Source organism: Tachypleus tridentatus, chromosome 1, assembly GCF_004210375.1.
Source record: "Tachypleus tridentatus isolate NWPU-2018 chromosome 1, ASM421037v1, whole genome shotgun sequence".
NCBI classification, from domain to species: domain Eukaryota; kingdom Metazoa; phylum Arthropoda; class Merostomata; order Xiphosura; family Limulidae; genus Tachypleus; species Tachypleus tridentatus.
Genome location: NC_134825.1, coordinates 51010751 through 51022858, shown reverse-complemented (window position 1 = coordinate 51022858; position 12108 = coordinate 51010751). Strand labels below are relative to the sequence as shown.

Here is a 12108-nt window from a genome sequence, read left to right as displayed (position 1 = left end):
TGAAACAACTGCCATGACTTCTATATTAGAGAAACGACCAGAAAAATGGAAACTATATTCAAAGTACACAAAAAACACCTTCACATGTTTTTAACACTGCAAATCAAATAAACACAACATAACCATAGAAAACACCCAGATGTTAAGTAGGAAAACAAATATAAACACAAAATCAAAGAAGCCCTACTTATACAGCAACTAAAACCAAAATTAAACCAATATAAAGGAACACCTTTATACCTATACTAATTAATAACCTAATATCAAACTGCAATAACTGCCCCCTACAATATCATATCCATTTATACTCTTGTCCCAGCAACGGTCACATTCAAACTCTCTCTTTCTTAACCTGAAGATGACCTAGGAAGGTCAAAACGTTGTTCTCTGCTTATTAATAAAAGTGTTAATACCCGTACATATCAGCTGTTTTAAGATACAGAGGAAGGATTAGTTGGGATATAGTATAACATAAGAAGAATTACAGAGGAAGTGATAACATTAAAGGCAAAAATGTCTGATCAATGACATCTGCAAACAAGAAGGAGAAAGAAATAGGTCTTGAATGAGAGATGGTAGATGGAGTATGTAGAAGGTTCAGAGGAAAGATGGGAAAGCAAAAAGGACTATACTGAGATCCCAATCAGGCAAATCAAGTAACATGGAAGATGTATGACTCAAAAGAAGCAAAGGAACATAAAAAGGAGGAAATGACAGTAAGACAAAACCAGATGAAACCTGGAGAAATGAAAGATGTTTGACAAGGCCACCTGAAATGGAAAAACTTTTTTCAAAGAACCAGGTAAATAACAGAATATGATAAGGAAAGGAAAGGTGGGAAGGACAGAAACCATGTCAAAGAAACCAAAGACAGAAGATATACCATTGCCTGTGTTAAATGAATATGGGAGAAAATCTAATGGATTGGAAAACGATAGGTGCAACATGTAAAATCAGTCCCTGGGCTGAAACAATAAATCTGACAAAAGCCATGCATGAAGGCACTGTGTGGAGACATCTTGGATGAATAATGCCAAACCAAGAATAACAGAATAGAGACCAAGACATAGGTAAAGGTAGGGAAATGTACATGTAAAGGTTAGAGCAATGAGAGTAATGGTTGTGAGAGTCAAGATGGAGCCACAAGTAGAATGATATACAATGTGGTTTACAATAAGGATAGAACTTGGAAAAGGAGTTGAATATAAGGGTAAGCACAGATGGAAAATCCCTCTAATCTTGACAGAATGTGATTACCTTCATATTTAGCAAGTAAGGAACAGGAGACCAGAGGGAAGGAGGGTTGATATTTCAGAGGGTGGTGAAAACATATGTGAGGTTTAGCCAGTTGAGAATACACCAACCTAAAGTTCTGTGGATTGAGGACCACTCCATGAAAAGGATCTGGTTAGAAGAAGATAATCAAGTCACCACCAGATTCTGAGACCCAGTGAAAAGGCAAGCTAAGACCACAATGTGGTGAATGTGGGCCCAGAAAAAAGAGATCTAGGATCTGAAAGAGCACAGAGAGCTGGAATTGGTACTTCTTGCTTTTTTTATATAAGTGAACAATGTGTAGATGCCAGATGTACCATATAACCATGTCTCCCCCCTAGGAAAAGAAGAAAGTGGGACAAAGCTTAACAAATTGCCAAAGGATGAGGAATGGCAATATGGAGAGAAGACTCCTTAATCAACTAGACTGGAGTCAAGGTAAGAACCCAAACCCTCTAAAGATGAGTCCGTGAATAAATTTAAATCCAGATGGGATGGAGTTAGCAGCACCACCTCTATCTCTGTCTGACTATTAAACCAGAGATTCAAGGAAAAGTCCCACTGGTTTAGCAAAGGAACACATGTAAGCCCAACCCATGGTCAAGAGTACTTCCAAGGAAGTCCACATGCTTAAAGAGATGGAACATCTCAAACTTTAAGAAATGAGGTGATTTTTATGTGAATTGCTTGCTCCAAAGAAGTAGAGGAGAATGATGGGCCCAACTGAGGTTGGACAGAATCCTTCCTCCACCTGTGCTGCTTTTTGTAGGAATAGAGAACTGTGATCTCTGTCTGGGCTGTAAATGAGAAATAATTAATCAGGAGCTGGTCATCCATAGAAAGAAAAATGCAAAGACTCATAGAATGAAGATGTCCAGCAAGAGTTTGTACCCTCCCAGACTAAACACATAAAAGAATCAAGGATAGAGTGAGGAGTAGAGTCCTGAATTGGAAAACCTGGCAAGGAGCTATAAATAACTAGCCTACAATTCACTTAAAGTAACTAAGATGACAAAGGACACATAAATATATAATTTAACAAAGTCCATGCACCGATGACATGAAATACTTAACTCTCCCACATATAAATATGGTTAGAGTCACACAAAAAGCATTTGAGTAGTGTTTACCACAGGTATATCAACCAAGTGTGAAGTGTACCTGTTGAAAACTTATCACAGATACCCTGGAAGAACTGAAAGCAATAGAAAGAACAAAGGAGATGAACAATTCTCCACCAGAGAGAATAATGTGGTGGCATGGCAAATGACTAAAGTTGAAAACTCTTGAAGAAGTATAGAGCATGACAGATAAAATCAGAAGGTTCTGAAAAAAGAGAGACCAAGTTGCCTTCTTCTTGACTGTATTCTTCCTCTGAAACATTGTCACATTGAAAAGAAGAAGAAATAATAACTTGCCTAATATATTAATCTAGCTCCCTATGAATTAAGAGTTGCATCAGATAAAATGAAACTTGATTCCTCGGAAGTCATACTAGCAGTGTTTTCAACTGTAATTGGAATTTCTGTAGTTGATACATGGAACACAAATTCACACTGAGATTTCTTATAATTCAGTAACAAGAAATAAATATAAAAAAATACCAAACTGAAATGACTAAGAAGTATGTTCATAAATGGTAGTCACATACAAAAAGACACGTGTCTAAACAATGCTGTGCCAATCAAGAAAGTTAGGATTGAGTGGGAATAGGAATATATGTGGAGCAACACCATTGATGGAAAGTAGTCATATGATATGTACATGTTCAGAAATGGCATGAAATTGATGGGGTATACAGACTGATGCTCAGATTACAAAAGTTTTTCAGCGATACTTAGAGGGGAGAAGAAATTCAAGATAGCTTTGTATGAGAGGAAGTAAGACCACATGAGAAGCTTCCATGTAGATGTGTTTTAGTTTATATACTTTAGATGTATTTCCAAATAAATGGAATGGAAATATATATTAATTGTTTTAGCAATGCTTTTGGTGTATACATAGTGTTATTCCCTATTCTGTACAACCTCAAACTTACCCTTGCTATTTACCCAGTAGTCAAACATACTATTTTCCGAATCTTCCACTTTAGGTGGTAAATCTAAGATGGATGAGTAGTTTTCCTGTAAATATGTCTCTAGCTTTATACGATCTGACAGTTCCAAAAAAGATCCAATGCTCCACATTAGCACAAAGACATAAAGTTTTTGAAGCATACTCTGTGATACTTCAATTTCTCTTTCATCTCTGGGACTTAAGCCTTCTAGAAGAGTTATGGCCTGTATTAAATAATAAAATCATTAAATTAATTTAATCAGTTAAATATTATGATTTTTTTTCCAGAGTGATACTAAAATAAGTAACTGTATAATTGTCATGAATAGTACCCTACACAATCACCTGAGTCTATTTATTAATTAGTTATCAATTAGGTATTGATTTTTATCAGCAATAGACCATTATTACCAATTAGTTTAAACTCTACGTTTCAGCCACTAATATGTTGCCATCTACAGGAAAGCATTGAAAAGAGATGTAACTTATGGGAAGAGTTGGGATTCAAACCCAAGTTTTATTTTGAGAAAAAGATAAGTGTGCTCTTCATTCATCTAGGCATTTATCCCATTGGAATTTGGATCATTTCAAAAAGGATATCCATATTTTTCAAACTCCTGTTCCAGGTTAGCTAAGTGTGCTAACAGTTAATAAGTTGTAGAAAGCTCCTTTTATCTTTCTATTTAACATTACAGCTTATTCTTCACTTCATTTTACTGTACAATATGTTTCTGTGATACAAAGGTTATTGCAGAGTATTGCATGTTTATTATGCTCCTGAATTCTGATTTTTGTTTGTTTATTTATTTCTCCAATGTTACAGAGTTTATATACATAAGGGATGTTGTAATTGCATTGTAGCTTCTGATAACTCTCCTGATTTTCAGACTCTTTGTATATCTTTTAGAAGTCTTTAGAAAAACCTTTGGCAGAAAAGAAGATAGACATGTTTCTGTAATTTTCACTCAGCTTATTCTTAGTGTCTATCTTGCTTTAATTTCTTCTTTATTTGGTGTTCAGGGTATCTATTTTCAAAGACTGTTGTAGGTGTTTTTATTTTTCTCAACATCTTTTCTTTTTCAAGCCTTATTCATTCTAGGCTAGACAATCTATTATATCCATCTGCTGTGGTGGATACTTATTTATATCAGTTGGTGCTCAAATACCACAATATTATGGTAAGTACTTAAGCAACTTATGTTTTCTAAAACACAAACCTACTCTATATCAATGTGATATTTTTCTAACTTATATAATTATTACTATACCAATTATCACATCAAATCTTTTACGAATATCAAAATATAAATTTACCTAACTCAATTCTAATGCATTTTCTGCATACTGAATCATTACCAAAAAAACAATTCATCATACATAATAAAATATGAGTAACTGTTTTTTTACCACATGAACAACAGACTGCTTGAACTATCAAAGTAAGAAAAATATTATTGTTTGTTTTGTTATAAAACAAAACATTCCATAAAAAGAAAGTTTAAGTATACCATAGTAGTTTAGCAATTATGCAGGGTGAATTAAACTAAAACATTGTCATGAAAGACTATTGTATTTACCATTCACAAAGTGTACAAACTTTATAGGTTAACATGAAAACCATTATTTTTAGTCTATATTAGATTAAAATTATTAAATTTATCCTGTATGAGAAACTAAGATACTAGTTAATATATAATATAATATACTAAGAACTAATTAATATATATGAAACATTACTCATACTTAGTATAAACAGTGCAAGAATCAATCTAGTCCATGTTTCAAGTATTTGAAACAAACTGATACTAGGCTATTTATTACTGGCAATTAACATGTAAGCAAAATGTAATACTTTATAAAAGGAATAAGCACCTGAAAAATAATGTTACATTCTAATACTTCCATCTTGAATGTTAACTGTTGAGTAGACCAAGCAAGTGTATCATGGAAAGATTTCTCAAACAATTCCATGATAGTTGCTCCTTCTGTAGAAGGCCACTTACAAAGTCGAGCCTAAAATTCACATATAATTTTTAATTAACATTCTACAAAAAATGTTTTATTTCCAACACAATAAAAGTATATGTAAAGTTTGGCATAAGTTTTATAATACTGAACAAAGGTAAACAAATTATATAGATCTAAACTAGTTAATTTAACTAACACAAACCTTACTGAAGACAATGCAGTACATCAAAGTAACTAGAAATGTTATAAATCAATGCATCAGAAACATAAAACTCACAATGATTAGCTTAACTCAATTACCAGTTGTACACCCTCTCTATTAATTCTGTTTGTAATCCCCACAATTTCTCACAATAAGATTTAGTCAGCTTAGGAGTAGGTTAGTCCTACTTCTTCACTATGGTAACAGTGCAACATTAGCTTTATAAGTGTCTTTATGATTCAAAACATCACTCTGAGCATTATATGCAATCAGATTTTGTGAAAATAATTACAAACAGAAATGGAGTAAGTTAAAACTTACAAGATATATATGTATACAAGTAATTATATTTTAAAACAACAAGTTTACCTGCTTACTGTTTACATATATTTGCAACAGTGTACATAATGAAATTGCATTATGTTACAACTACGAAATGTTACCAAATTTACTAAAATTCATAAACAAATGCACACTTCAATATTACATTAAAACCAATTTTGTAGTATACTGGTATTACTGTCATTCATTGTTTTAATGATAGTTATAAGTCAATAACATATTTTTTCTTTAAAGACTTTTATGAAATGAACATGCCAAATTCAGTCATATTACCTGAAGAATTGGCTTCCAAGTGAGCCCAGAGGAACTCATGTAAACCATTCCATTTCTGGACACTGTGGCTGGAGAGGCATTGTCAATGTTATGCACTTCAAATACTATTTTACAGTTTGGTGCCATGGGAATTCTATCTCCATTTGCTAGGGTCAAAGTCTTATTATCGTCCAAGACAGAATTCAAGTTCTCAATCCATATAGCATCTACAGGTCCATCTAGTACTAACCAAATGTGTTCACCTATGTAAAAATTATCGTAATATACTAATAAACACCATGCCATAGTCACATAATTTTCAAAGTATTATAAAGGTAAGCTATATAGCCATTTAGAAATAAGCATGTTCCTATGATGACCCAAGCCTGTGAAGCAAGAATGAAACATGATTAACTTATTAGTAAAATCCCACTGTTCATACAAAGAAACTTCTTGCTTTTGAAAGACTTTTGCCAAGAAAAAAGTAAGACTTAGTATTTTCCAGTGTTTTAACTTTATGCACAGGTCAATTATATTAAAAAGTATAATAATTCTGGTGGAGTTAATTAATTATTACTAAAAACAAAATCACATAAAATGTTTAAGAAAAATAAAACTTTCCTGGTTGCTTATTTTTTCATTATCTTAATTTCCCATGAATGTTTGTCACAAATGAATTTATGTACCTATCAAATTATCATTTAAACAAAAGAAATTTTAAGATACAAATCTTGAAAACAAAAAATACTTTTACTTATTAGAACAAATAAGTTCATCCCATGTAAAGCAGATTTAAATCTTTGAAATGACACATTGAAATTTTTTCCTCTATGATAATTTTTTATATAAATTATCTAATCTAATTAGATAATCAATTACATTCTCCTTATGTAAAACAATATGATGTTTAAACCGTTTAACAGGTATGATATTTAAAGATGAAATACTACCACATGAACTAACATTATAAATTTTACTAGTCATACTCATTATGTGCAATTTATATGTCAATTCTAAAAGCTACAGAAACTATACAATTAAACATCTCTTTACTAAAACATACTCTAAACTATTAAATTTATTTTCTGAATTTTCATCCAGTCAGCTGGGACGTAGAAAGTCACTTATTTAAGTAATTCAAGTTTCTTTTCTCTGGTACACATTATATTTAAATTCACTAACTGGCAATTAGTGATGTTTTCTTACAGAAAAGAAACTTTGTGACATTTCAAGATATTTGTTTGTTTTTCCTGTCATTGAATGGAATAAGGTCAAGGGACTGGGACTGTCATGCTCTTGCAGTCAGATCAAAGTGGGATGAAAATCAGATGTGCAAACCTGGCTGTTGGTGTTGTTTTGTTTTGTATTTAAAGCCAAGTTTGCCCCTGTAAGAATAACATTTAAATTTTCCTTTTCCTTTTGATAACTTTAACTTGGATAGCTCTTAAATGAATAACATTTTGCTAAACTTAAATGTTACCTTTGTTTAACACTTATTTTGTTCTAACATTGACTTGTTTAACTTGACACTGGAGCTTCCTTCTGACTTGACATTTAGATATTTAGTGTAGCTTAAATACCATAAATTATATATTCAACTTAAATTCAATCAAACTTGAAATTTTCTACATAGCATATACAAGTAAGAAAGACCATAACAAAACTTTGCACACAAGTCAACTTGTAAACATACTAAAGATATTCTTATGCCAAATTATCAAAGTTTTTCTTCACACAGTCCAATAAATTTATACACTGGAAACATCCTCCTCCCAAACAAAGTTATTTCATTAAAACAAAGCACAACCTAAACTGAGATATCAGCATCATTAATCAAACATTTAAAATCAACCACTTACATGTGTTCATTACCATTAGCTTTAATTATTGTTACTTTAATGTTGCTGATTGTTATATAGTTAATACTACATAAATAGCAGTTCCATAATACAGTATAACACTGTGTCATTAGTTAAATTACATTAGTTTTTGCTAATTACATAACTTGCCATACTTGGAGTTGTTATAGCTTTCCTTTATAAGTCTTATTATTATCGAACTTTCATAAACCTTATCACATTTAATTTCTGCCTATTACAAAGGATTTATTTTCATTTATTACTTCCTGTTACCTGCTCTGTATGTTTTGTTAGATTATAGATGTTAGTAAAAGTTTGATTAGTTGTATTAGATACACACCATAGTATGTTAATATATTGTTTTTCTTTGGATTCCAATAAATATTTTTATATTCTAATTATAGTGCCAATGTTCTACTTATTTATTATATGGTTCAGATAATCATTTAATATATTACTTCATGTCTTCATAAACATTATTGTTTTAGCTTACTGTAGGTGCTTCTCTTCCACCTGACACCAAATTGAAACAGCACCATGTGTTAAAGCAATTTATCTCAGATGCCAGGCTCCTCTAGACATACAGTCAGAGCTATTCATTTGGTCTGCATGTGTTACAAAACACTTTATCTGTTTATACACTGTTACAATGATGTTACATTAAATCCACAACAGTATTTGAAAGTAACTAGTGTTTTTATGTTCAGTAAGTGAAGTATATACTTTTATTTTTGTAATATGACTTTCTGTGAATGTTTTATACACGTTTATAATTTTTTTATATATTATTATTATACTTGTGTTATACATAATGTTTTTCATTGTTAGTTTAGTATATGGACTCAGGACCTACTTAGACCATCTCATCTGGTCGAATATTTAGATATTATCAGTTTTATGGCTGAAAATATTGTTAGCAGTAAAAGTGCTTTCAGCTGATGGAATAATTATTTTCGATCATTATAAGAAAAAGTATATACTTAAGTATCTCTACTCATAAATGTTTCGATTCTTAATTTTGATCTACATAGGTAGCTTGAACTGATTAGAAAGTAGTATTAATTTCAATAAAACATTGTAATGTTTAATCACAAAAATGTTTCTACAAAAATTAACAAGGGTCTAGGAAGCACATGTACCTTTTTTAGCTTTTAATGTTTTTCTCCACAAAGTAGAAAAAATCCCATCTGTCCAATCATTAGTGGCTACATCTAATCTTCCAAACATTTGAGGGGCTGTGATAGCTTTAGGATTCATTCTCATTTCTTTGTGTGGTTCTCCTAAAGCTGTCAGAGCCTTCATCAAAATTTGGATGCAAGTTGTTTTTCCTGATCCTGCTGGACCTAAAGTCATCATCCCATGTCTTACCAGCTGAGTCTCATAAAGCTAAAGAAAGGAAAATATTGAAACATAGTACATATTTTGTTTTATTTAATTATTTTAAAAGATTATAAATTTATTTTTTTATAATTATATAGCCACAGAAATATAAATTATCATGGAAATTTTAGCTTCAGATAATTAAAGATATCTAAAGTTTTAAAATTCTTGATTATTTGTACATTATATACTTATCCAAATAATAACTATATATTAAAACAAATGAGGTTTTATAATGTTTTATGTGATTCACAAGTTAATGTTTCAATACAACTGTTTTGGCAAAAGATAATGCAACAGTTTAATTATTTGAAAGAGTCATAAAGTCATAAATACTTTAAAATATGTTTTTCAAATTTAAAATGAAAATCAGAATTACAAAAGTGAACTAGATGAATGCTGATCAAATTTTAAAAATTCCAGGTTTGAGTCAGTATACTTCCACTTGAATATGATGGTTATTACATGTAATGCTTTAGTAAGATTTGTGTAAATGAAATATTGTAATATTTATTAATACAAAATTTAACAAATTTAATTTCTTAATAATAAACTAAATATTAAAAAAAAAAGATGTATATTGACATCTATTTCTTAAATGTGCTTGTGTAGTGAATGGAAACAATAGGACATGCATGGAATGTCAAAAAGTCAGAAGTCTTCTTAAGTCATATAAATGATCTTTTATGACTTACCTAAATCATCTCAGCTGACTGAACCTTAAGATATTATTGAGTTGATGGTTGAAAATATTGTTAGTAGTAAGGGTACCCTCAACTAATAAAATAATTTTTATTATTGTACAAATTGAAGTATAAGTTTGTCAAGTAAACTAAACAAATAATAATGAATACAGATTTATCTGAATAGCACTCCAAGTGCTTTATAATTGCACAACTTCAAACAGTTAAATATTGTTTACTGCTTCAGTTAAGTATTTTGTTTTAATTCTACATGATCTGTGGCAAATTATTAACAAAAAATCCTATTACCTTTAGAACTTGGTATAGACAAGACTGCTCTTGTATTTTTCTAAATTATTCAGTTTGGTAATTTATGTCGTGAAAGTTTGAGTAAAATAAGTGAACATTTAAATCATGTAAATGTTAAAGCCAATGTGTACTATTAGATGTTTATCATAAGGCTTAATATACTAATGAAATAAAATATTATATATATTTATAATAAAAAACATGAGTTGTATGATAGACTTAAAGTGAATCAAATTTCTCTTCACTTGACAGTCTATCATGCATAAAAAATTTAGAAGTAAGTATTTCATAACTAAACTTTTTTCTTAACAAACAACACAACTATATCTTAATTTTGTTATTAAAAGTATAAATTAATGAAATACTTTTACATTACAAAACTGCAAAATAATTACATTTTTGCTCACAAACTCCTACTATTTTACAGGCAAATATTTGTAAGTTAAATTAAAACCTTGACTTCAGAAGTTGTAATTATGGTCTTTTAAATGAAAACTTCTTAATGAAAAGTATAAAGTAAACCATTCTTTTTTGCAAGTTCTTTCAACAGCCTTTACTTATGAGCATCATGGTTTATTATGTGATAACTTTGTAAGTCATACTAACAAAGCATAATTTGAATAGCTGATATTTAATATATAAAAGCTTATTATTTTTTTCATATGTTTCTTTTCATAAATTTTAAAAGAATATCATGAAATTTGACATAAAGAAAATAAGAAAACTTTTAGCAACAAATCACTCTAAAATCTTCAATAACAATTATTTCTATTCCACTATTTAAAATTTGTAATAAGTTTACAGTTTGAGGAAAATTAAAAGCACTAAATTCTGCCTTATTTCATTCATAATAATAAACAGCAATTTATTAAATATTAACTGAAGTGATTTAGTTGTGTGGAAAAATACATGGCTTAACCATTAACTGGTATTCTATACATACAAAAGAGCATTCTTCTAGAAAACCTCAAGAGCTCAAGTATTAGATGTTTTTGAACAAAACTTTGTCACTTCCACAGCTAACATCTTTGTGATGATTATTGAACTTAAGATAAGAATCATTTACAGCTTTAAAGTTTTTTAATTGATGAAATGAGGTATACTTCAAAACAGAATAATTTTGTGCTCCTGATTTCCTCTTGAATAGTTTTGATTTATATACTTTCATTATTTTGTGAAAGTAAATAAGTATACTTTAATACCTTTTTGATAAGCAAAATAAATTATGATATGTCTATACAAATTACAAAATAAAGTAAAATTTGAATATGTAGAGTCAGAAAAACACTTAGTTCAAAAACCTGGATTAACTTTAGGGACCATAAATGATGATTAATTAGACCCAATTCAGTGATACATTCTGATATAGCTTTTTCCAAATCAGGATATCCCTTCTTGTCCATTGCAATACCAGGAAACAAATCATTGATAAGAGAGAGAAACAAGGGCTCATCTTCATCAATCTATTTAAATATTAAATATCTACATCAGTAACTACATAAGCACATACTATGTTTATATTAAAATACAATATGTAACTGATATTGCCTTTAACAAACTAACATAAGAATTATGTGTTATAACAAACAAACATTTTTCCATAAAATTCAAAATTAACTTTTAAAAGTACTCATACTTTTGTGTATTAACTATTAGATCTAACATAAAGTAAACAAATGTGTATCATACCTTGCATGTTACATTATTACAAAGTCCTTCCAAATATACTAAAACACGTGCAACTTAGAACACAGAGAAAGAAACTGAAGAGCATGCATGATTT

General features: G+C 30.0%; 1 protein-coding gene across 1 annotated transcript in view; it reads right to left on the bottom strand.

Annotated features, from left to right (window-relative positions):
* The window catches only part of LOC143248542 (dynein axonemal heavy chain 5-like), a 173131-nt gene that overhangs the window by 64821 nt on the left and 96202 nt on the right, over positions 1-12108 (bottom strand). The window contains 5 exon segments of the mRNA XM_076496978.1: positions 3314-3554; positions 5203-5343; positions 6116-6357; positions 9093-9339; positions 11627-11788. Of these exon segments, the coding sequence (XP_076353093.1) occupies positions 3314-3554; positions 5203-5343; positions 6116-6357; positions 9093-9339; positions 11627-11788 (1033 nt within the window).